The 26,694-nt window shown below is 48.4% G+C and overlaps 1 protein-coding gene across 3 annotated transcripts in view; it reads left to right on the top strand.

The window, feature by feature from the left end:
* Positions 1 to 22,505: 22,505 nt before the first annotated feature.
* Positions 22,506 to 26,694, top strand: part of ITPK1 (inositol-tetrakisphosphate 1-kinase) — a gene marked incomplete at its 5' end in the record, with an annotated part of 151,112 nt that continues 146,923 nt past the window's right edge. Inside the window, 2 exons of one of the 3 annotated variants that reach the window (XM_081048657.1) lie at positions 22,506 to 22,622; positions 23,154 to 23,385. In XM_081048657.1, the coding sequence (XP_080904783.1) occupies positions 23,291 to 23,385 (95 nt within the window). Of the gene's footprint in view, positions 22,623 to 23,139; positions 23,386 to 26,694 lie in introns of those variants that run through there. The other 2 variants (XM_081048658.1, XM_081048656.1) reach the window with 2 other exon arrangements.

Here is a 26,694-nt window from a genome sequence, read left to right as displayed (position 1 = left end):
GCAAAGAGCGGGCCCCTCTGACCTTGGCACTGGCCGTCTCTACTCCATGGCATGATCAGGGCCCGTCTGTCCTGAAGCTCTCAGAGGCAGAGCCTTCCCAGGGGCCCACACAGGCCTCCACCAAAGGCAGAGTCCACTCCGCAGCCAGGGACCCCAGTAGAAGCCACCTGGAGATTCTGTGTTCACTGCAATCTTTCAGCCAGGCACACCCTCCCCCTCCACCTGGGACGACCTGAGGAAGTCACCTTCTTGAGGACAGTCAGGACTTACCTGGAGGTTCCCCTCTAGGCCATCTGCTCCCACGGGTCACCACCCCCAACCACGCAGGCCTTCTGGACCTCTGTCCTGCTCTTGCCACCCTCATCATTGCTGCTGTGATATGGTGTGTCTGCAGCTCCGCGAGTCTGGTGCCTGTGGAGTCAGCGCTCAGTCCCTAATGCCTAATAAGAGTTAACACTCACAACATTTACCACACCAGGATTGTCTAAGTACGTTTTGCTTATTGATTCTTTTTATCCTTATGACGAAGACGCTCTGAGAGCAACGTATTGACCTTGACCAGAACCCGATTTGAAAAAAGTGATCAGTACAAGACATATTGGATGGAGACCTTTGGGTAAATCTGAATATGGACTGGGGATTAGATGATATAAAGGAATTATTGTTACTTTTGTTAGGTGTGATAGCAATGTGGTGGTGACTATAGGAAAACAATGTCACTTTTGTTAGCATAATAAATCATTTAGAGGTTCAATTTAATGATGTCTATACTTTAATTCAATATCAGCGATGGCTAAGTGAAGCAAATATAGCAAAATGTTACATCTAGGTGACGGTATATGGGTGTTCATTATACTATCTACTTTTCTGTACATTTGAACATTTTATGATAAAAATTTTTTTAAATTAAACAGGAGGTGAGTAATAGTAATCCCATTTCACAGATGGGAAAGCCGAGGCATGAGAGGTCAGTTAGCCTCCCCAAGGTCACAGAGCCAGAGAATGGCAGAGCTGGACTGAGCCCCACAGCATGCACTCCTGCCTCCCTCCACACTCAGTGCATGCTGGCGCTCAGTAAATAAATATTTGTTGACTGGACAACAATGGTTTAAAGGGCTTTGGCCTTTCCACCTCAGACATGTGCCTGGAATGCATGCTCTACTCTGACTGAATCTTCCAAGAATCTTCCAAGTGGCCTCTGGATTGATTGGGCTCCTGCCCTGCGCCTCGTCTAAAGGTTATCCACATGGCAGCCAGAGGGACCCTCCCACAAGTGTGATCCGAACCTGGAGCTACCCTGTTGAAAACCTTCCTGGGTTTTCCACCTAAGGTTGCGCTGGTGGTGTTACTTTCTCTTTCATTTTGTTTACTTCTCTGAATAAGTAATAATGCACACAATTTAAAATGCAAAAGAAAATCTAGTAAAAAGTGATTCTCTCTCCCACCCATTCAGTCAGCAGGTCCCCTGCCTGGGCCATTCTCCCCAGTGTGCTGTGTATAGAAACGAACAGGGAGAGTGGAGGAGGGGCAGGACCTCGTCTGCTCCAACCCCCACCCCACTACCTCCAACCATAGAAACTCCATTTTGTCTCTTTACAGCTTGGCCTTTTGTACAAGAGTTTATTTGAAGCAGGGGCTCCGTGTGCTAGGGAAGGTTTAAAGCCGCTGACTAAACTGATAACAGTATCCTTAGCCCTTCACCTGCCTGGCCCATCTCTACAGCCCTATGCTGTCTCCTCCCAGCCAGCTCAAGTTTGGACCACACCAAGCTACTGTTCCCCATTCAATTCCTGCTTGTCTACAGCTTTGCACGTGGCATTGGCAGAATGACCTGCTTTGCTCGCCTTTCTGTTTCTGCTTGGTGAGTTCATCTTTTAAGATCCACCTTGAATATCACCTCCTGTGTTAGTCATCTCTGGGGCTGCATGACAAATTACCCTAACACTTTGCAGCTTAAAACAACAAATATTTATTATCACCCACTGTTTGTGAGAGTTAGCAATCGAGAGTGGCTTCGATGGGTGCTTCTGACTCAGGGTCTCCCCTGAGGTTGTTCTTGAGGTCTTGGCAGGCCTACAGGCTCACCTGAAGGCTTGACTAGGGCTGAGGATCCGCTTTCAAGATCACTCACACAGCTGTTGGCAGAGCCCTCAGTTCTTGGCCACGCTGGCCCTTTTCATAGGGCTGCTCCTGACATGGCGTCTGGCTTCCTCCAGAGTGCATGGTCCAAGCGAATGAGACAGAGTGGACCCAAGATGGCAGACTCAGTCTTTTACAAGTTAATCTCTGATATTTCATATCATCACTTCTACTTTATTCTATTAGCCACACAGACCAACCCTGGTGCATGGTGGGAGGGGACTACAGGGGTGTGAATCCCAGGAGGTGAGGATCACAGAGCCCCTCTTGGGCTGTTGGCCATAGCTCCCCACTGCAGTCTTCAGGGCATCAGCACTTTGCACGCACTTCTTGCACAGCTTTTCTCGTGTTGTGGTATGGATGCTGTGTCTCAACCCCAGATAACAAACTCTTTGAGGGCAGTGACGAAATCTTATTCATCTTTCCCTTCATTTTTAGCCATACTTGGTGTCTGATATAGGGCACACATTCAATAGATGTCAAATTAATGTTGAATGCATGATTGAATGAATAAACAAAGGAATGAATTAGGGAATTAGTGACTAGCCCTCAGTGGATAGTTCAAAAGACTAGAGATAACACGAACTATTATATGATTAATTTCCCCCGTTTTCTGCTGGTTACATACCTAAGGAGTTGGCTGCTCGGATCTTGCTTCTTTTTTTCTCTGGTTACTTCTCCTTGCCCACCCCCCAGTGCAGGGACCATCGGACCAAGCTGGACCACCCAGCTCAGTTGCCATCTTGGTATAACAACATCCTATTCCCTCCTTACAGCTGATTGGACCAGGGCTAAGTACCTGAGCCAAACTGGGCCAATGGACTTCTTCTTCAGGGAATCTGAATTGGGACTAAGAGAGACCAAGTTTCAGTCTGGCTGCTTTCTTGTCAAGAGAGACGGAACAACTAGAAATTGGCAGGAACAATTCTTTGCTCCATGGACTGAGGAGCAGAGAAAGCCAATCTCCCACAACAGGAGAAAAGAATGCAGAAGAATGAGAATGAAGAGATAGAGGAAGGGTAGCCTAGGTTGCAAAAGTACTCAGCTCCTGCTTCCAGTCCGATCCAAGACCCAGTTACTTCTCCAGCGTGGTCCTCGTAAAGTACCTTTTTATTCTTACAATAAATAGGTTATAAGCAGTGGTGTGTGGAAGCTGGCTCACAATGGCTCATGAAAACTAACTGTATGTATTTACTCAATGACATCACATTGGTAGCTTGAAATAGGCCATGGCAGTAATATTTACACCATAGGAACTGGCAAATGCTACAAATCAAGGATCCCTGCTAGAAGTTGGTTATTCACCATTTACAGGACTGAAACATCTGCTGGGCAAACTCCTACTCGTGCTTCTCCACCCAGTGCCTCTCCTGTGAGAAGCCGCCGCGGTGTTTGTGGAAGCTAGTTCTCTGGGTACTCAAAGTGCCTCAGAGACACCAGGAGACAACTCTGAGGGTTACATGACATAGGCCAGAGTTACATATACACCCAGCTAGGCAATTGCCCCTAGACTGAAGTCCACGCTCCTTAGCAAGGCGGCCTAGCCCTCTGAGCAGTGGCCCTTGCCCTCCTGAATCACCAGGCTCTTTCCTACCAGCGCCTCCCTTCCCACTCCCTCCCCACCCCATCCCCACACCCAGGCCTCAGCCTTCTCAACCTCTGGCTCGGGGTCTCTACCCCTGGAGTTGTCAGTCATCTGGAGAATCTGATAAACATCATGGACCTTCTCCCGGAGGGGAAACACACTCAGACACACACAAAATGTTTGCATAGAGTTTCAGGAGGTTCTGGACCAAATACCTTCTTTTCTCTGAAGCCTTTCCTGATACCCACATACTGTGTGCCCCCCGTTTTACCCCCCAAATACTCTATCTCATCACCTCTAGAGCTTTTAAATTTATGTTTATTTTTTGAGTCTTTTGCTACACTAGGAGTTTCTCCAGGGAAGCACCGATTATTGTCTTCTTCCTGAGTACATGGATGACTGAGAAATGACAAAGGTGTGTTCTAACACCCCGGTTCTAATCGTGAGATCAGGGTGTAGCTGCAGACACTGGCCGCTGTCTAAGCCCAGAGGTGTGTCACTGAGCATGGCATCGACATTGCTAAAGGGAGAAGATGCTAACTACAGACAGGCCGGGACACATGCAGAACATGTGGAGCGAGGATCGCTACGGCCAGTGTATTCCAGCACCAGTGGGAGGAGGGGGCTGGGGCGTGGGGGAGTGCATTGGGCAGAGTGGGGAGCACCTGGACCGTGGTACCATGGAAAGAACCTGAGCTTTGGGGTCCCAGAGATCTAGGTTCAGATTCTGGCTCTGTGACTTATGGCTTGGGACTGTCAGCAAGTTACTGTCTCTCTGAGTCTCAGTTTTCTCATCTGTCAAAACCTATTTATGGAGTCACTATTAAGAGTGACTTCAAAGAGACAATCTCTATGAAGTGCCTGGGACACAGGAGCTGGTCGAAAAAAGTTAATGTCCAAATATATGGTGATGGAAGGAGAACTGACTCTGGGTGGTGAACACACAATGGGATTTATAGATGATGGAATACAGAATTGTACACCTGAAATACAGTGTAATTCTATGTAATTTCACTAACAATTGTCACCCCAATAAATTTTAAAAAAAGTTAATGTCCCCTTTTCCTGTATTAGTGTCATGTTGGTCATACCCAACAGAAGTCAACTCTGTTTAATTAAAGCAAAACAAGGAATTTATTTGTAAGAGTGGCAGAGACTCTTAACTGCCCCCCCAACTCTTCGTACACAGCTGCTCAGCTAAATGCTACATTTCCCCCTCTACCCTCCCTTGCAGATGGGCATGACCTGGTGATTACGTTTCAGAGGGTTTGGATGTGACCAGAAGTGATATGTACAACTTTTAGGTCATGTCGTAAAAGGGAAGGCACACACTCACCTTTTCTCCTGTCCTCCTGACTGGAACAGGGCTGTGCTGGAGGGGGGTGGAACAGCCGTATTGCCTCATGAGGTAGAAGATGAATGTTGAGGATGCAGAAAGAGCCGGGGTCCCTAATAACTTCGCAGAGGTGAGGCACCCTACCAGCTTAAAAGCTCAGACTTTTAAGTTCAAGAGAATTCAGCTTCTGTTTGTTTAGTCAGTGGGTTTGTTATGGTAGCCAAACTTATACTCCACCTAATACTCAATGCTATAGACTAAATGTTTTTTGTCCCCCTAAAATTTGTATGTGAAATCCTAACTCCGATAGATGCCATTTAGAGATGGGGCCTTTGGGAGGTGATTAGGTCATAAGGGCAGAGCATTCTTGAGTGGGATTAGTGTCCTTACAAAAGACACCCACACTCCTTTGCCCTGTCCGCCTTGTGAGAACACAGTGACAAAAGAGCAAGCGGGCTCTTGCCAGAAACAAAATCTGCCAGCACCTTGATCTTGTACTTCCTAACCTCCAGAACTGTGAGAATATATTTCTGTTGTTTGTCAGACATGCAGTCTATGGTATTTTTGTTATAGCGCCAAACACACTAAGATGCTTAGTAAACCATTAAGGAGCTCATAACATCCAAAAAGAGCCAGACCCATGTTTAGATTGCTTCAGCTTTGGTTCCCGGGAACCCGTTCAGTTGGCTCTTGTGTTACCGTGTTTCCCTGAAAATAAGACTGGATCTTATATTAATTTTTGCTCCAAAAGATGCATTAGGGCTTATGTTCAGGGGATGTCATTCTGAAAAATCATGCTAGGGCTTATTTTCAGGGTAGGTCTTATTTTGGGGGAAACATGGTACTTGGATATACACACATCATTTTGTTTTTTGAGTATTTCCTTACATTTGGCACGAGACATTCCAGGCTCATCTTGTCATTTCCATGCCCCGGCCTTGGAATCAGCCATTTCAATAATGATTTTAGTGGTTTTAATGGAGAAAAGTAATTAGAAACCATGACCTGTGTGCCAGGTATGCTTATAGCTATTGAGCTGACAGCTTCTAGGTGTTCCAGCAGCCAGAGCCAGGAAATGCGTGTGTGTGTGTGTGTGTGTGTGTGTGTGTGTGAGAGAGAGAGAGAGAGAGAGAGAGAGAGAGAGAGAGAGAGAGAGAGAGAGAGAATGGCTAATACGTACATCTAATATCAACTTCTATGTATCTATATTTAAAAACCACGAGTTAACCATTTCCAATTCCAGTCCAACACACAAGTGTGTACACTAGTACTTCCCCTTTTCCGTTGGAAGTTGCTTTCTTTTTTGACCATGAGAAACCGGAGCCCATTGTCTTCACTGTTTCCATGTTGGCTCATTCCCTGTGTATGAACCAATCCCCTGACCATTCAGGTCCCAGCTCAGGGCAGGGCCTGCCGTGTCCTCAGCATGACCAAGGGGAGGGGGAGGCCAGATGCACTTTTTAAGGTAAGATCAACCCCTTTACTTTCCCCGGCTCATCAAATGGCCTCTTTGTCACAATTTGGCCTCCTGTTTAGCTTGCGTACAGGTGCAGAATGAACTGACCTTCGGGAGAAAACGTTTCCTCCTCATCCCCGGGCCACAGAGAAACTGGGAGGGATTTGCCTTCTGCTTTAAGAAGGAAGGTGCTGAGTAAAGGGGCTGGACTGCAGGACACCTTTGAAAGAGGACGCTGCAGGCACAAAACCTGGAGGTTTCTTCAGCACTAGCCCCAGGCCTGGGGGTCCTGTCTCTACCAGGGAGCCCGACGCCCAGCTAGCTGCCCATCAGGAGTGTCCAGCTAACCCCCTTCTCATCCCCTGAGCCCATCTTCAAGTACAAGTGAACTTGAAGCAGCCTCTGTGCCCGACATAGTGCTAGAGGCTCTGCACAGATGACCCTTTTGTCCTCACAGCCATATTAGCAGGAGGCGCCATTATGGTCTGCATTTTAAAGATGAGGATACCCGCTCAGAGCAGTGACTGAACTTGCCCAGGGGCACATGACAAGCATGGAGGCCAGAACTTCAGCCCTGGCCGACCAGCTCCCCTGGGCCACTGTCCTGCCCTGAACCCCTGACTGCTTCCTTCAGCGTTCTCTTGTCCGCCACCTGTCAGTCTGAGGCTGCCCATATTCCAGTTAGTTCTGGCTTTGTCCCAGGGCTCACAAAAGATGTCAGTGCCAAGCTTTTCAAAAAGTTCTATTATGTTATATTTAACATGTCCAAAAGAAAATATGTAACATACACATGCAAACTATAAAGTATAATAAAACAATACCCATACCTCCCAACTTAAAAATACACTAACGAGTTTTTTTGTTAATTAGGCTTAATCTTTTCTATTTTTAGAGATTCGCTGTGTTTTCAAAATGGAAACCCTTTCTCAATGTAATCTCGCAACTAAGAAACCTGATTATCCCCTGTGGGTTAGCCAGCTGTCTCCCTGTCATCCTTTCTCTGAGGGGCGAGCCCTTGACTACTGTGTGTGTGTTTTTTAATCCCACGCACCTCAGCAAATCCTGTGGGTGTTACCCTCAAAATACATCACAAATCCGACCAAGTCCTGCCTCCTCCCCTAATCCAAGCCACCGTCGTGGTTGGACTAGCGCGATAGCTTCTTAGCTATTCTCTATCAGGCAACCACAGTGAGCTTTACAAAAAGGGGTGGGGGGAGGTCAGATTATATTCCTCTCCTGCCTGGTCCTTACCCCTGCGATACGCTTATCCTGCTGGCTCAATCCTGAATCCTCAGTGCTGACCAGGGGGGGCAGAGTTCCCGGTCTTTGCCATGGCTGATAAGGCCTGACGGGGCGCCTTTCCCTGGGTCTCCTTCTCCCCTCCACCTCAATGTCTTCACACTCCCTGTTCCTTCTGCCTGGAACACTCTTCCCCAGATATGCTCCTGGCTCCCTTCCTCCAGTAGGATCTCTGCTTATTAGCATATTTGCCCCAATGCCCCCTTTTATAACACTTTACAAACATGAAATAAATTCACAGATAATAAAACCTTCCTAAGCTTATACTTGAAACAAGTCAATAGAATGTACTAAATTTAAAAGAGAAATCAAAAAGAAATTAATGTTAAATAATTTAGGACGTATTTTAACGTACAACTCTTCTGGCAGTCGTCTCATAATTAAGTTCACGAACTTGGTGCAACGCTGTTGCTAACCTTTTTTGATATCAGAGGGATTATTCATAATGAATTTGTACTAACTGGACAAACAGTTCACCAAGTTAACTATTTGGAAGTGCTGATAAGTCTGCGTGAAAAAGTTAGACGACCTGAACTTTTCCCCAACAATTCATGGCTCTTGCATCACGACAATGCACCAGCGCACACGGCACTGTCCGTGAGGGAGGTTTTAGCCAGTAAACAAATAACTGTATTGGAACACCCTCCCTGCTCACTTGATCTGGACCCCAGTGACTTCTGTCTTTACCCAAAGATAAAGGAAATATTGAAAGGAAGACATTTTGATGACATTCAGGACATCAAGGGTAATACGACAACAGCTCTGATGGCTATTCCAGAAAAAGAGTTCCAAAATTGCTATGAAGGATGGACTAGGCTCTGGCGTCGGTGCATAGCTTCCCAAGGGGAGTGCTTCAAAGGTGACATATTCAGCAGATGTGTAGCATTTTTTCTAGGATGAGTTCGCCAGCTTAATTGACCTCAAGTAATTATAAGCGGATTTTTCACCTATGTGGATGTCGGCTGAGATATTCCAGAGTGGCAGGAAGAGGGTCAGTTTCCACCCCCTCATCTCTTCATCTGTTTTGTACATCGCAGAGTGGGGTTCCTGACATCAGCTAGCTAAATGCCCGGTGTGCCCCCAGTCAATGCGATAACCAGAAAAAGCCGCCGGAAATTCCCAAGATGTCCACTAGGTAGCGCTACCGTCCAGGGCGAGAACCGTATCTGGGCCCTCCTTTATTTTTCTGCGCAGCACCCACCACTCCCTGACCTTGTAGTCATTTTTGGTTTGTGTATTGCCCATTTCTGTTTCTGAGGCTAGCATGTGAGCTGCTTTGTTCTTTCCATGACGCATCCCCAACGCCTAGAACAGCGCCTGGCACAGGTGAGCCCTCAGTGAGGGAGCAGATAAATGAGAGGTGTCCACGATTGCCCTAATTTCCATCCCTAGAACACGACATTTCAGTGTGTTCAGAATCATCTTGAAGAGCATGCAAGATTTGGCAGTCTAAGTTGACTCACATCCAACCCCCAACTCTGCACAACTGAGATTTTTGAACAGGGCGACTACCACCATCCCTTCCTTCTTTGCTTAAAATCATCTTGTAAGCATTTCTTACAGTAGTAACAGTGGATAGTGACGGTCACTGAATGCCCAGCACAGGGCCAAGTGTTGCTTACCGATCATCTCTTTTGATCCTCCAGGAAATCCCTTGCGAGGTGCTATCATTATCCCCATTTTACATATGAGGAAACTGAGGCTCAGTAGAGAGGCTGGGAAACATTCTCAATGTCACGCACACACCAAGTACAAGGCTTGGGTTTTCAATACCAGCCACTGCTTATCCATAGCAGAGCCACTGGCCTGTATACCTCTCTTGATATGCTGTGGGGAGGACAGTGTGTGACACTAGAAAGAAACCTGGCTTAGGAGCCAGAGGCCTGGGTTCCCAGTGTTGTTCTGTGACTTGCTGTGTGACATTGGGCACAGGACACTTAGCCCTAACCTCCTTATTATGAAGTGAAGGATCAGAACCAGTCAGAAAGGCCAATTTAACGCAGGGCAGTGTGAATAGACGCAGTACCTTCAACTTCAAAAGAAGAGAATTCGGCTCTGCCTCAAGGCAGCCAGGAGGTCCTGTAGGCCTAGAGCGGGCTCGGAGAGCATCCAGCTGGAAGACGGGGCCAGTCCGGCCTGGAGACAGAAGACCAGCGGGTGGGTGAGGGCAGGATGACTATTTTCTCCTCTCAAGGGCTATCAGAGGACAGGAGAGTTTCTCTGGGTTTCTATGCGTCCCAGGGAGGTCTGGCACTCCTAACCAGCGTCCAGCAGGGAGGTCATAAGGGGAGGGGCTCCTCAGAGTGACCTTAGTCTTACATTAGAAGATAAAAAGGTGTGATTCTACCTGGAGGGAGGTGGGAGTTTGCCCTGGGTGAGCAGAGACCAGGCAGTTGTCCAGAGAGCTTCCAGCAGGTCTTTAGTTTCCTTCCCCACCAAGATGGTGGCGAGGTGGTCTCTGAGATCTCTTTCAGCTTGAACACCCCCACGGAACCCCACTGTCTGCTACTCGAGGCTAAGACACTCTTTTCTCTTCCCACTGAAAATCCCTGAAGCACTTTCCTCAGCGACAACATGGAAGGAGCCACTCTGACCTATTCTCCAACCCTTCTGGGCTCAGGGCTGCCTGGATATTTCTGGCTCTCCCAAAAGAAAACAAACCTTTACCCACTAATGAAAGCAGGCAAAATCTTTACCCAACAAAGCAAACAAACCTAGCTCCTCTAGGACATACCCAGCTTTCCTAATATGGCATCGGGGATTATACCCTTGGCATCCAACCAACATAATAGTCCCACTCCCAGGAGAGGAGGCGGGACCAACCCCTGGTGACAGATAGAGGTCACATGCACAGAGGTGGCTTCAAAGGTTGCATGGGGGCTCTTCAGGGGTAGGGTTGCCAGATAAAATACAGGAGGCCCAGCTTAATTTGAATTTCCCATAAACCATGAACACTTAAAAAAAAAAAGTATAAGTATATCCCATAGCTCATTTGGGATATACTTAAACTAAAAAAATATTCATTGTTTATCAGAGGTTCAAATTGAGCTGGCCTCCTGGATTTTCATTTGCTCAATCATGCAACCTTGGGGTCTGCATGTAACTATGATAAACAGTAGGAGAGTGTGTGTGTGGGGGGGTGCTTACCAGCATCTTTAAAGGCTGTGAGCACCTATCAAGGAAGGGGTTTGTGCTGGCAATTCAGGGTTTCAGTAGGTGATGTCATTTACATATGAAAACTCAGCCTCATTTGCACTAAAAACAACTGGAACTGAAATGGCTGCTGTTGAGTAGGTATCACCATTTAAAGAGCTACCCAGGAGGTTGAAGTCAGTTTCAGCCATCGGGAAACATCTCTGACTTTCTGTTACTGAAGGAGAGTGGCCCCATGATTCCCCTCCAAGGAGTCATTACTAAGGACCAAATTGTAAGGAAGCTTTCGGGATAAAGATGTTCATCTAGCACTATCTGTGATAACTGCTATCTCTATAGATAAAGATAGCTATGTAATAATTGCTAACGTTTACGTGACAGTGTACTTACGCGAATTGCTGAGTCCTCACAATAAGACTGAAAACCACAGAATAACTGTCCAGTATCAGGGGACTAGTTAAGTGAGTTGATGGCCTAATCACTAGGTAGAATATTAGGCAGTCATTAAAACCAATGACTATTAAGGCTGTTATAGCACAGAGGATAGTTAAAGCATAATGATGGGGGAGAGAAGCAGGATATAAAATTAAAATCTTGTTACCTATTTATAGAAAAGACACTGGAAGGAAATAAATGCAAAATGTGACTATTAGGTAATTTTTTCTTCCAGAGTCTCTTTTTTCTAAAAATCTTTTAATGAGTGTATATTAATTTTATCATTAAAAAAACAAAACTGAAAAGTCATCCAGAATCTTCCCTTTCTTGCAGGTGTGAAAATAATATTTAATAAGTGCCTCTTAGGGGCCAGACACAGGCCCACAACAGAGCAGATGGAATATGGAGTTGAGAAACACACAAAACCTGCCCTCTAGGGTCTTATAGCTACCAAACTTTCATTTCAATTTTTAATTTATTTTATTAATTAATTTACTTTTTAAAGGAGAGCACAGCTCACAGTGGCCCATGAGGGGATCAAACCAGCAACCTTAGTGTTATCAGCACCACGCTGTAACCAACTGAGCTAACCAGCCACCCTCCAAAACTTTTCTATAGCACCTGTTAATTAGCCATTCTAGATTCGCCTCCTCCAGGATGCCTTCCAGGATACCCTTTCCTTATGGTCCCATACAGCTCTCAACCTACTTCCCTGATTTTCCCATTAGATCATGAGCTTCTTGAGGCCAAAGACTGCCTCTTTCCTCTGACTCCCAGGGCATGTAATTGGCTTCAAGAGAAAATTTGCTAAATGAATGCTTCATACGTACTACAAACACGAATGTCATATATCCTACAAACATGGGATAACTTGAAAGGTACCTCACCCTTCTTAGTTTATCTTTTTTTTGAGAATTTTTTTTTTAATTGGGGAATATTGGGGAACAGTGTGTTTCTCCAGGGCCCATCAGCTCCTAGTCAAGTTGTCCTTCAATCCAGAAGTGGAGGGCGCCGCTCAGCTCCAAGTCCAGTCACAATTTTCAACCTTAGTTGCAGGGGGCGCAGCCCACCGTCCCCTGTGGGAATTGAACTCGCAACCTTGTTGTTGAGAGCCTGCGCTCTAACCACTGAACCATCCGGCCGCCCTTTGTTTGTCATTTTGATTTTCTTAGCTACCAGCCTTTTCCGGGCCTGACCTAGCCTCCAGAAAACTGACAGTTGCCACACAGACGTATATGAGAAAGGTGAGACTTCCTTTTGCTGTGAATGTTTTTATGGCCTCACACATCTGACCACTCACGGACTGGAACTGATCCACGAGAAATCTTGGATAAGCAACTAGATGGCTTATTTCTAGATAACCCTATAAAAGCAACTTTAGACATGCTTGAATTTAGCAGTTTTGAGGTAAAAACAGTACTGATGTAAGTTTAAAAAAAGAAAAGTGGAGAATTTATAAACAGTGTAACCATTTAGAACAGGGGTCAGCAAACCTTTTCTGGAAAGGGCCAGAAGTAAACATTTTAGGCTTTGCCTGCCATACGGTCTCTGTCACAATTAGTCAACTCTCCCTTTGCAGCAGGAAAGCAGACAGACAAGACAGAAAAGAATGGGTGTGGCTGTGTGCCAATAACACTTGATTTGTGGATGCCAAAATCTGAATTTCATATAATTTCCCCATGACATGATTATTATTCTTTGGCTTTTCCCCCGACCCCCGACCGTTTAAAAATGAAGAACCATTCTTAGCTTACAGGCTATACAAAAACCAGTGGCAGGTACGGTTTGGCCTGGCTGTGTATTATAGTTAGCTGATTCCCCATTTATAATACAGGCTTGGGGTGTGTGTGTGTGTGGGGGGGTCAGCCTCCAGCGTTCAGCTCCAGCCTCACCAGTCACTTACTGGGACCTTGGGGCAGGCAGTTCCTTAACCTCTCAGCACCTCAGTCTCCTCGGGTGTAAAATGGGAGGAAATAACTGTGGCCCCAGCACAGGGCCTTAGGAGGATTGAATGGGATGCTGTAGGAGTTTAACGAATGCATGCATGGTCGCAATTACTGGGTACCTGATTACAAACGATGATAATGATTAATTTTGTGATTCATTTCTCCCCATATACTGGTAGAGTGCAATAGCTCTCAGTCCCTACGTGTAGCCAATATCTTGGGGAAGACTGTTTTTATGTCTTGTATTTCTTTATGCTGATCTTAGAGGCAGAGGAATTTACTTGCGGTCATTGCACATTGTACTCACTGGTACATGCGAAATGCCACTCTTGTTTATTTTTTGAGTCCGATTCTTTCTCCACGCTCCTCCTTGCACCCAAGAATTCTGATCCATTGGTCTGGGGTGGGGCGTACAGAGAGGTTATTTGTTGGCAAAAGCTCTTCAGTGATTCTAATGTGCAGCCAGGGAATCACTATCTAGTGTGTTATTATAGTTTCTAGAATCTTGCGGCTCAGGGTCGACCAGCAGCATTGGCATTGCCTGCTAGAAATGCAGGGTCTCAGGCCCTGTCCCAGAGCCACGGAATCAGAACATAGACTTTAACAGAATCCAGGTGTCATGTGGGTGGCTTCCTTTTCTGCAATTGATGTGTGCTTGAAAGTGATGTTTGAGACCCGCCGCTGTCCATGGAACCATGTTTTAGAGCCAAGGGTAGGGGGTGGGAGGGTGCTGATGCAGGATCAACTGCTGAGGTGCCTGTGCTGTGAGCTGGTGTTTTCTTTTCTTTTCATCCTAGGGTTCTCGTAAAGTGAGGGCCCTCTGCAGTTCTCTGTCTGGCAGAGCCCAGAGGGCAGGACTGTGCCAGGAAAAGCACTTTAGAACCCAAGAGGCCAGCGGGGGCCTCTTTCCCCATGACCCGAAAGGGTGGACGTCACTGGGCCTCCTGGGGCTGTCCCGGGTAGGCTGTGGATGGCATTTCTTAATATAGTTAGTCAATCGTTATGTTTTTTAAATGCCACAGAGGACTACAGGAATGTCACTAAATGTTTGGCATGGAGGGAACGGATGGCTTAGAGAGGTACATTTCCCAGGCTTCGGAAGGAGAACAGATAATATAGAAGGGGGTTATCATGGATACAAATCCCCGTACCCAGGCCTGGTCACTGGTTTTTCACTGCTGTGGCTTTGGGCATGAACATAATGGTGTGAGCAAAGAGTTAGCCTTTTCCAAAGAGGCTCTGGACTCGCAATCCTAGGAGCTTGCTCTTGCTCAGGCTGCACGCAGAGCTGGCTGCTGCTGGCTTCTGCCCTCTGCCTCAGTGGATTGGCCTGTACAAAGGGCATGTTGCTGCAGCTAGCTGCATTTCAAAACTCAATTGCACTGCCTTGTTTCTCTGAGCATTTCCTTCCTTCTTTCCTTTGAGGTCTTGAGAAGAGGGTTTGTGTCAACCCCTCTTTGTCTCTTCCCACTGTAACAGGGAACGGGGTAGGGGGAACCCAGCATGAGGGACCAGGCCCCACTCTGCCATCACCATGCTGCCTTCATGCTGCCTTCAGCTGCGCATTCTACCCTTTGGGGTCAGGTAAAATGGGGAGCACCTCCCTTTCTTTACAGGGTGGCTGTGGAAGTCCTTCAGCAATTGCACTGAGGAGTTCTTTGGAAACTGGCTTCAGGGGCTCAGTTGCTGTGTATTCTCTAAATGAATATCTCTTGAACTGAATCATCTCCCTCCCACTAGATCAGCAAAGTCCATTTAAATCTGTCCTATCCCACTTTTTCTGGGGGTGACAGCCGACCTGAGAGTCTGTGACAGCCGACCTGAGAGTCTGATCAGTTAGTTCTGCAACTTCCAAGGAAATCATAAATTCAGGCATGATTATCAATTGGTGTTAAAACTAAAGGTCTATCAGCAAGGGAATGGACAATAAAATGGTGGCACATTCAGCCAATGAAATAAGATAATAATGAGGGAAAACCTTGATTCACACACTATGTTTGCATCTCACAGATAATACTGAGTGAAAGAGTTCTTGTAGAATCCCACGTGTGTGAAGTACAGAAACAGGCAAAGCTCACCTGTGCGATAAAAGTCAATAGAGGTTTCCTTTGTGTGGGGGCAACTGGGAGGGGGCATGTGAGGAGCCAGCCGGGGACTTAGGAACATTCTTTGTCTTGATTTGGGCTGTGGTTATATGGGTGGATATACAAAGGGTGCCAAAAAAAGTATACACATTTTAAGAAGGGAAAAAACTGCATTAAAATTGTAGTACTCAATATATACCGATAACAAAAGATGAATACAAGTCACGTTTGACTTCTGCAATGACAGGAGGTGCTCAAAGTGGTTTCCATCAGCATAATTTTAATACAGTTTTTTCCTTTCTTAAAATGCGTATACATTTTTGGGGGCACCTTCTGTATATGTAAAAATCTTAGCCCAACCAGACCTTATGTGTTTTCTGGTATACATAACACCATCTATAACGTACTTTAGCTCGAAGTTTTTAACTTGAATCTAATCAAGACTTTGGCTCTAACTTCCAGTTTCCAGGAAATGTAGGGACAGAGGAACAAGATAATGGCTCTATGAGGAAGCAAGCAGACTAATCCAGAGGCTGGCGCTTCTGCAGGACACTCCACCCCGTCTCTCTCACAGGGGAAACTGGTGGAGGTCAGATGAACTCAAGAGACATGACAACCAAAGGCGGAGCAAGGCCCCGGTTTGGATCCTGGTTTGGACAAACCAGTTGCAAAGGGAGGTTTTAGAGGCAACGAGGGGTATTTAAACACGGGGCTTTCGATGACAGTAAGGAATGGTTTTGTGTGTTTTAAGGTATGATAATGCTAATTTGGCTTTATTGGAAAATGTTATTTTAAAAAGATGTATACTGGAAAAAAATTCAGATTGCTTTTCAGCTTGGTGAAGGACAAGCCAACCCACAGGCATGCCTGGGGTTTCCCTTTCTGCAAACAACCCTTCCAGCAGGAAATCGACCTTTACTAGACTTCTCTCGTATGCCAGAACTTCATATATTTTCTCACTTCGCAATAACCATGTGTTTTTCTTTTTTATAACTGTTTTTAATTGAAGAAATAATGTATGTTTGATGAAAAATATTTTAATCACCTCACAAATACACAATGAAATATGAGACTCTTCTCACTCCAAGTTCCTCTACTCAAAGGCAACCACCGTCAATGGTTTCTTGTATGTCTTTTCAGAAATGAGACATCCTCCATCCACACAAACATATATATGGCTGTGTGGTCCCCTACTTTTTTTTGTTCAGTGGCAGCTATGGATGAAAAAGGGATTCTATGGAAAGTATCCTCACAGGGTGAGCCGATCATAAATTCCAAACTGGGAAGGTCATCGTCAGGAGTCAGCATATAACTTCTTTAGTAAAAACTTCATCGTTGCCATAAGCAAGCTCTGTTCATTGCTTGTGTGTGTCTAGGCTAACACATCTTTGAAATGCTAAAGTAATCCTCTTTTTCAGACCTCTCAGAGGCGTAACCACCCTCAAGGGAACACACAATCTTGTTAACTATCCTGTAATCCAATCCCCACCTTGCTTTTTCCCACCTTCATTGAATCTCCTTACCTTCCCTCCTTAATTACAAGCGCATAAAAGAAACCAAAACCGCAAATTGTCATTCTAGAGAGCATTTTTATTAGTCTGGTGAGACCTTGCTTCCAGGTGTATCCTCTGTTTGGCTCAAATAAATTTTTATAAAAATTCTCTATAGCTTGGGTGTTCTTACGTTGTTGACACAACCTACCATCCGTATTGTATTACCATTGGTTGTTTTGACTTAACATGTCGGGGAGACTCTTCCATATTTGCTCTTATGAAGGCCATCAGTGATCTCCCTGGTTGTTAGATTCAAGGCCACCTGTCAGTCCCCCTCTTACTCAATCAGCTGATTGCTCCTTTCTGCTGGAATGCTTCTCCGGTGTAGCTTCCAGGGCTAGTATTCTCCTGGTTCTCCTCCTATCTCGTCACCTCTTTTTCTGGTTCCTCTACTCCTCCCTGACCTTTGAACATTGTCATGCCTCTGGGCCCCAACTTTGAACTTTTCTCAGCCTACACTCACACTCTTGATAAGTCCATCCAGCCTTGTGGTTTTAAGTACCATAGCTATTTATATCTTTACGCTGAATCATGCCCCTGAACTCCAGATTCTTTGATCAAATTGCCTGTGTGACATCTGCATTCAGATGTTAGACAGATGCTTTAATTCCAACCTGTCCGAAACAGAACTCCTGACTTAAGCTTCCAAACCTTCACCTCCTGCCACCTACCCCATTTCAATGGTTGGTAACTCCATCTTTCCAGTTGCTCAAGCCCAAAACCTCAGACAGCCATGACTTCTCTCTTGCTCTCAAACCCTATGACCCACCTACCAGCAAATCTCATTGATTCTTCCTTCAAGCTATACCCAGAATCTGAACATTTCTCGCCACCTTCACTGCTGTCTGGTCTGAGCCACCATCATCATTCCCTGCCTAGATTATTATAACATCCTAACTAGTCTCTCTCCTCCATCCTAGCTCCCTGGCCCAGCCTCTCCCACACACAGCAGCAGCGATCCTGGTAAAACTAGATGAGGTCTTGCTTAGAGTAAAAGGCAACACTTGCATGTTGCCTTTCTCTCCCTGGGCTCCCCTCCTACTCTTCCCTCCTTCCCTCATTCTGTTTCAGCCAGTCTGCCTTCCTGATTGTCCCTGGTCAATGCCAGGCCCGAGCCCACCTTGCCTACCGTGGGGCTTTTGCTGTCCTTCTGCCCGGGAGCTCCTACCCCAGATAGCTGCAGGACGCGCTTGCTCACCTCTGTCACCTTTTTGCTCAAATGTCACCGTCCAGTGGGATTTACCCCGACAACTCGATTAAGATTACAACCTATTTCCTGTCTCCCTTCATATGCTTTCTTTATTTTTTTGTAACATGTATCACTTACTAATATACTATGTTATTTATTTACTTATTTTGTATATTCTTTGTCCACCCTATGAAAATATAAGCTCCACGGGGAGAGAGATTTTGCAGCTTTCATCACTGTGGTATCTGTAATGCCTAGAATAGTGCCTGTCACGTAGTAGGTGCTTAATAAATATTTAGGGAATGAATAAATGGATATTGTCCTATTTGATTATTGTAATAGAGGCCAGGGGTCCACTGTACGGATTATGTGATAATAGCAGCACAGGGGTGGCTAACACTCATAAAGCATGTCTGATACAGTCCTTTGTGAATTTAGCTCCTTTGCAAATTTACAGTCCTTTACAAATTTAATCCTTTACGAATTTATACTCATTTAAACTTCTCGACAATATGATGAAGTAGGTTTGATAGTAATCCCCATTTCATAGATTACAAAACTGAGGTCCAGACAGATTTATTAACTCCTCATAGTCACACAGATAACGGGTCATGCCCGTCTGGCTGCATCCTGAACGAGCACATTTAACTACTTGTGCCAAACTGTTGCAGAATAGGTATACTATGATTTACTTAACCCGTCTCCTACTAGTGGACACCATATTATGATTTTCAGATGAGGCAAGCAAGGCTCAGAGAGGTTAAGATCCTTCAAGGTCATACAGCTAGAATTCAAGCCCACCAGCTGAATCGGAGTTCTGAATTCTCAATCCCTACATTGTCTGCCTCCAAAAGACTCCTTCCCTCCCAGGGGGTTAGAAGGGCTTCCCAGGTGGCCCACTTCTGCCCCTTGGTAGCACCCTTTCTCCCCAAGGCCCTCCTTCTACTGCAGCTCCTCTCTCAGCTCTGGAATCTGTAGATGTCTCCAGGTTTCTGTTCTGGAGTTTCCCACCTTTGCATCTCTCAACTCAGAGAGGTCAGGGACCGCCTGGGGGGATTTAATCTGACTTTTCATTGATTTAGTCAGTTTTCTTGAGCACTTCTGCCCACAGGGCACTGTTAGGGGCAGTTGGGCTTCCTCCGAATCCAGACAGAGCCCAGAATAGCTGCCAGTATATTTGCTACCGTGTTTGGGGATACTGTGGATGTAATTTATAATAAATTATAAATTTATAATTTGTAATAAATTATAATTTCCTAACTGGGGTCATGGTGGGTAGTCAAGCCCCAGTCATATAGCTTTTTAGTAAAAGGTTTATTTTTGCCTTAAGCAAGCCGTCCATCGTTTCTGTGCATCTACCTTACCACACCTTTGAAAATGCCTCTTTTCAGACCCCTTTCCTAAGACGCACAGACTCTTAACTATCCTGTAATCCAATCCCTGCCTCGCTTTCTCCCACCTTCATGTAATCTTCCTTATGTTCCTTCCTTAATTCTAAATGCACAAAAGAAACTGCAACTGTTATTCTCCGGAGCATTTGAGATCTTGCTCCCCAGAACGTCGTCAGTTTGGCTCAAATAAACTCTTATAAAAATTCTCTACAGGTTTGGACATTTCTTACACGGACAGTACAATGGTGAGCAGAGAAAAAAATAGTCCTTGCCCTTGAGGGGCTGACAGTCTAGTGGTGGAACAAACATTGTCAAGTACTCAGCCCCAGTAAGAGTCCAAGTGTGACTACCACTGCGAAAAGCTAGATGGCTTAGATGCCAGGAAGGGACCCCTGGGCTGAGAGCTGGTGGATGAGTTAGTAAGCAAAGAGAAGAACATCCCAGGAAAAGGGACTGCCTGTCTAAAGAGACTGCCCTAAAAACAGCAGGGACCACGAGAAGCCAGGATGGCAAGGCAGGGTGAGGGGACCATGGTGGGAGATGACGGGAGGCCTTGGCCTTGACAAGCTTTGGCTTTATCTCAAAATATAGTAGGAAGCTGTTCAAGCTGGGGGTGGAATGGGGGAAGTTAATGGTGTAGTCTGAGGGGCCTGATGAGATCCAATTTGCATTCTGAAGATTGCTGGCTGAAGAATGGACAACAGGCAAGCAGAGACTAGAGGGGACAAACAAGAGGGGAAGAATTGATGGGTTTTGTGGCACTGAAAGAAATGGAGGAAATAGCGAATCTGAGAAATATTGGGCCGAAGGTTGTGCCCCTCCCTGGGGTTAGCCATACTGAAGACTAGTGGATTGGGTAGGGGTGGGGTAGGCAAGAAAATCCACTCCCTTGGTCTAGGTGGGATAGCTCTGAAGGGTAGTTCTAGCCTTGGAGTTCCCAGTGGGATGACCAAGATCTTAAAACAGAGATAAAAATGTACAATTTCCCATTCTCAATGGAGAGAAGGTTTGAGGCCAGGAACTGCCCAGGGTTCCAGAGAAGTCTGGGTGGGTCCCTGATCCCACCAGTGCCTGGGGAGGATTGTGCTCTACCCAGGGAAGGGAGCCCAGTGCTCAAAACATGTCCCTCTCCTCTCACATCCGTCCCACAACTCCAGGATGGTGAGCCGTGTGTGTGTGTGTGTGTGTGTGTGTGTGTGTGTGTGTGTGTGTCTCGGTTCTGGTCCTAGCTTTCCCATGTACTTGCTCTGTGACCTTGGGCAAATCCCTTTCCCTTTCTGGGTTCACTTCTTCATTGATAACACAGGAAGTTGGAGTCATCAGTACCTCAACTTTTGGGGCAGATCAGAGTCTTTGAGTTTGTTGAAAGCTAAGGCCATTATGCACATTAATTTCTGGCAGTTGCAGGGGTTCCTGAAGCCCTGGGGTGGGGTGGGGTGGGGACTTACCTGGGCCTCAGGTGAAGAATCCTTGGATGAGACAGAACAAGCATCATTTTGGAAGGTCTGGCGAGGACCAGTGAGTGTATCACCCTGTTCTAATCCTCACCACAGTCCTTTTAAGGTGAGCACTCCTTTCCCCACCTGGAGACAGAACTTACCTGACTTGCCCAAGTTGGGAGGAGCTGAACTAGGACCCCCAACCCGGGTCTTTCTGAAGCCAAAGACTGTTCTTCCCATTACAGCGAGGCACATCTCTACTCTCCTTTCGCCAGCCTCACTACCGCCCCATAACACTACACATTTTAGACCTCATAGCCAAAGATCTGTTGCAGTTTGAAGTACTCAAAGGCAGGGCTTTTGAGGCAGGGCTTGCCCCGGGAGGTAAGATGGAGGACCCAAGGCTCAGAAAGCCTAAGTGGTCTGTGGGATCACACAGCAAGCTCGTGTAGTCTAGCTAAGAGGTGGAGAGAGGGAGCATGTGATAACTCCTTAAGTCCCCGAGTGGAGAAAGCCTCACCTAGTTGAAACTTGGAAAACCAGGGGGAAGAAGTGGGGGGGGGAAGGGAGGTTGTAATTAGGGGCAGAAGGCGGCCTGTAAAGAATGAGCTTAAGTTTGGTCAAGGAGAGTGTCATCACTAACATGATTCTTTCATTTCTCCTTGCCTCAATTCAAGCTATTCCCTTCTCAGGCCTGCCAAAATCTTCCTTGTATCCCAAGGCTTGCTTAAATGTCTCCCCTGAAACTTTGAGCCCCACCGACCCCCATTCATTCATCCTGCCTGGGCCTGGGAAAGATGTGCACTTCTCTCAGACGCTGAGGGCTTTGAAGGGAGGGTGCTTTCCTACTGCCTCAAAGGGCTTGGGCAGGATAAATGGGCTGCGAGGCAAGGGCGCTGACGATGCCACTGACCTGCACCCCAAAAGCTCCTTGGACTTTTGGAAAGAGTCTCCTGAAGATGTTCTACCCTTAGCCTTGATGCTTCTAGTCCCGGGCGCCCCTTTATCCCCTCGGTTGAAGGAGACCCAGAGTAGTGTGAGTCAACGTCCTAAGCCCGAGAAGGCCCCAGGGTCCCCGCCCCAGGGACCCCTATACTGGGCCTTGGTCTGTCTCCTCCAGGGAAGAGAAAGGACCCCCTGAAAGGTCGGCATCTCCCAGCCTCCCCACCCCCCGCTGCGTTTCCGATGAATTACCTTGGGGGAGGGGCTAAACACTGCTGAGAGTACAGAAATGCTTTTGATGAATGAAACTCAATGGCTCCATCACTCCCAAAGGACAGGCAGGAAATGCCCATACCACGACTCCTCTCACCCCTTTAAAAAGTGAAAACACTTGGCAAAGGCCTCTGTAAATCCAGTCCCGCGTCCTCCGCCCCCAAGCTCAACAGCCTGAGCCGGGACACAAACAAGCGCCCAATTGCTAGGCGGGGGAGGTGCGGCGCCTTTAAGAGGCGGCGGGCAGCGCTGCCCCCTGGCGGCCGGTGAGGCCGCGCTTCCTCCGCCCCGGCGGGTCCAGCGGGCCGGCCGGCCGGGTCAGCTCGGCGGTGGCGGCGGCGGCGGGGCCGGGCTCGGCGAGTGCGCGCGGGGACGAGGACGAAGGAGAAGTGGAGGCAGCGGGTGAGGACGGCGGGGCGGGGAGCGCGGGCGGCAGCGTGCGCCCCACGAAGTCCGCGTGTACCGGGCAGGGCACGCGCCCGGCTGGGAACGGCCGTCCACGCCGCCGGGGGCTCGGAGGGCGGGCCAGCTGGCGCGGCAGGGCCGGAGGCGGGGCTTGGGAGCGGCGCGCAGACCGAGCGCGGGGGCCTGTCCTCCGCCGCCGCCGCCGCCGGGGGGCAGCTTGCTCGTCCCCGCGCGGCGGAGGGAGGCGGGCTGGGCGTCGCCGGTGAGCGGGGCCGGGCCTCCCCCGCTCCTCCGGGCCGGGCCCTGCCGCTGCGCTCGCGAACTTGCGCGCCGGCGAGCCCCGCGGGCGGCAGCCAGTGGCCGGCCGCGCTGAGCGCCGCTCCCCCCGCCCCCCCCGCCCCGGCGTCCGCCCCGCCCCCCCCGCCCCGGCGTCCGCCCCGCCCCCCCCGCCCCGGCGTCCGCCCCGCCCCCCCCCCCGGCGTCCGCCCCGCCCCGCCCCGGCCCGCCCCGGCCCGCCCCTCCCGGCAGGACTGCGCGCCCGGAGCCCCGTTCCGCGTCCCCGCCGCCGGGAGGAGGTGCCCGCACGCTCGCGGCGCGCGCCGGGCAGCCAGACTCGGCCTGTGGGCGATTTCCTCCGGACCTGAGCTCCCCGCCCGAGGAGGACGATGCAGACGTTTCTGAAAGGGAAGCGAGTTGGCTACTGGCTGAGCGAGAAGAAGATCAAGAAGCTGAATTTCCAGGCCTTCGCTGAGCTGTGCAGGTAAGGAGGAACGGGGCGCCGGCGCCCGGGGACCCCCCGGCCTGAGCCCAGCTCCCCCCCAGGGGCTGCTTTGGGAGGTTAGAGCAAAGCGGGAAGGAGCGGTGCCCGGGGACACTGAGTCCACGGAGCCAGGTGGCGTGTGGTAGGCGCCGGCTGTGTTCGAGGGACGCGGTGGCCAGTCTGGGCGGAGTGGCAGGGACCAGGGCTCTCAGGTGCACTGTGACCCCGGTGGGGAAACCTCCGGCTGCCCTGGACGCGGTGGGAGCGCTGCTAAAGGTGGCGGAGGGACCTGGGAAATTGAGGGATCCACGCTCTCTGCCTGTGGCTGGAGGTTACTTTTGGACGGGAGTGTTGTTCTTCCTTCGTCCCCTTCCCTTCGTGTGGACACCCATGTGTGTGTGTTTGCAGACCACCTCCTGTGTACTCTGCGTGTGCAGCTCCTGAAGCTGTCATTGCTCATCACTAGGTTGAGCCGACGTGAAGCGAGTAGCAATACTTGGCATGTCTGTGGTGATTTGCTGTCTCATTAGAGTCTCGCACCAGCCTTGAGAATTGGCCAGGGTGGCGGTTCTGGGCCACGTGTCTGAGAAAGGGGATCGATGTGCAGAGAGGTGGGGTACTACGCCCGGGGCTCCTGGACTAGGGAGTGGCTGGTGCAGAGGAGGTGCTGGGTAAATACATCTGGTGTAGGATGGCCTTCCTCTATTCGGCGCCCCCTTCCTTCCTGGGGCTCAATGGTGGAGACTTGGGGTGTTTCAATAAGATGGCATTCTTCTTAATCCATTACAGAAGCTTCCAGTGATGGGTCAGGTGTCCCTCCTAACTGGGACTTGGCCTTTGAGAAGCTATGAGTTAAATCCTGTACTCAATGAAAGCCTGAGAATCCGGCTCCCCAAGCCTTTTGCAAACTCTAGGTGGAAACCTTTTGTTATGCAGTGCTTCCACTTGGTAGGTCTCATTCTTGAAAATGGGCCCCACTTGCATTTTCGTCCCTGCTGGGTCCCCAAACATGACCAAGACTTGAACAATTGGGTTTCCTTGTCTCCTGGTGCGAGGAGCAAGTGTCCAGTCTGATCTGGCCTGCTCGGGTGGGCAGGCAGCACCTCTGTGCCCCTCATGGCTGTCCCAAGGGCCTGCTGCTCCTTTGCCCCGTGCAATCCCTGAAGGCGCTTTTCTCCCAGCAGCCAGAGGGGCACACCTTGCATAGAACAGCTCCTGTGTCTGCACCCTTGGTCAGGGGATGCAGTCGGCTGCCTTCTCTCAGGCCGGCTTCCCCAGGAGGAAGCCGGCTTTCCATGGCCAGCAGGGCATGTCCAATTCATGAGGAAATCAGGAGGAACTCAAACCAGAGCTTCGAAAGGGGTCCGAGGACTTTTGGAACGTTAAAAAAGGGCACTTGAACATTGTACCACAGATACACACGCTTGTAGAAAATGAGCCCTAGACACTGAAGAAATGTGGAGACCTTTGCCTTGTTCTTGAAGTCTAATTCTGGTATGAGGTGCGGGAGCTCCCCCTGCAGTCCTCTAAGACTTGGGAAATCCCAGTTAAGACCTCGCACCCTTGTTACTGAGGTCTGGCTGTATTTGTGTCATCCTGTGTCTGTAGCTAAAGCAGGAGACTTGTCATCTGGTTGGTATGTTTTGCTCGGTAATGAGGAGGCTCTCGTAAAATACTTCCAGCCAAGACTCTGCTGGGTTCTCCCGCTGGACTTGCAGATTGGCTTTCCCTCCCTGTGGACCCCTCTGCCTTTAAATGGGGGGGTCAAGGCAAGCTATGATGTCCACCATTCTGAAGGAAATCCAGCGTGGAGTGTTAATTTCCCTGAAAGGGTTGTTGCCCTTAAGAGTTGAATTGCTTTCTTCTGGCTAAAATAATGGCTTCGAAGAGAAGAAAGACCTAAGCTAAGTATTCTAGACTCTCAGGAAGCCCGCTTTATGTTTTCCTTAGGGAAGCTTTAGACATTTTGTTACTTAAGCTTAAGAAGGAAAAGAAAACACCAAAAATAGTTTTTTTTTTTTCCCTGTTTCGTCTTTTATTATTTTCTGGGGCAGCGCCTCCTGGTGGCAACATTTCCATACTGGGTGCAACATGCTCCCACCCTCCAGAGGGTGACTGGAGCCCTTTGCTATTGTGTTTGGTGGGAATGCTCGTGCGATTTTAGTGGCTTCAAGAGGTGATGTGGATGGACACGTCATGTTTTCGACATTCACAATCTGGGGGTGCAGTGCTGCTCTTCTGATGGATGATTAATTGTTTGTGAATTTTTGCAATGAAGAAGTCCAGAGATGTTTGAAAATGACTTGAGGCTCTGCTCCGAATGTTTGGGGCAGTGTCAGCGCCAGAGAGGCTGACCCGAGTGGACCAGGATGAGTTGTTTAGCTGAATGTCAGGCCTCATAAAAATCTTCGAGCGGGAAGGGATGTTGGAGATCCTCTCATCCAGCCCTTTGTTTTACAAATGGGGAAACAGGCCTGAGAGCCTGCAGGTTCCCTATGTTTGTTCCTTTTGTTTGACTTCTAACCTGCCGACCTTGAGACCCACAAAGAATGCCAGTCCTTTTTCCTTGGGCACCTCTGACAGTAAGGGACCCCTTGTTACCTTCACAGGGGTCCAGCTGCTGCCATCTTGTCCTGGGGATACTTTTCTTTGCAAGGCTGAGTCATGCCTTTAGCAGCTGTAATGCCTTGTTCTCCGATGGGGAACATTGGTGGTTTCGCACATTGGTGGCGTCAGTAGGTGTTTGGAGCCTGGTCCTGCCAGGCTCCCTTTGGTAGACAGAAGGGCCACCCCTTCAAACCCTTGGTGCACCTTGCTAGGCGGGTCCTCTGACTAGTCAACAGATGGGCCTTTGACTCAGCTTGTTTTTTTATGGTGCTGTGTGTTCCTGTCACTCTCCTGCTTCTTCCCATCGGGGCCTGGTTTGTTCTCTTTTACCCTCCCCCCCTTCCTTCGCTTTCCCCTTCCCTAATGCTGGAGCAACCTCACAGCTCCCTCACACTCTCTTTGTGGCTTTTTCAAGATGCCCAGAAGGGACTTCAGAGGGAGTGCAAGGAAATAAAGCTGTTGGTTGGAAATGTGGGGTGATTTTTAACAGTTCTAGTTCTCCACAGGGCCATGTTTGGAAACGCTGGCCGACCCCGGTTCCCTGTGTTCGTGTTTTCTGTGTCTCTCCTCCATCTCCTTGCCATCTGCCCACCCTTTCCTATGGCTGAACCTGTGTTGCAGGAGGTGGTGAAAAGGCACGTGACTTTAGGGAGCAAAATGGGGGTGAACCTCTGTCTGTCGTTGCTGTAATAGTCACTGACT

The sequence above is a fragment of the Rhinolophus hipposideros genome (genome assembly GCF_964194185.1).
Source record: "Rhinolophus hipposideros genome assembly, chromosome: 5".
Lineage (NCBI taxonomy): Eukaryota > Metazoa > Chordata > Mammalia > Chiroptera > Rhinolophidae > Rhinolophus > Rhinolophus hipposideros.
The sequence above is the reverse complement of the archived record's forward strand: the minus strand, read 5'-3'. Positions and strand labels throughout refer to the sequence as shown.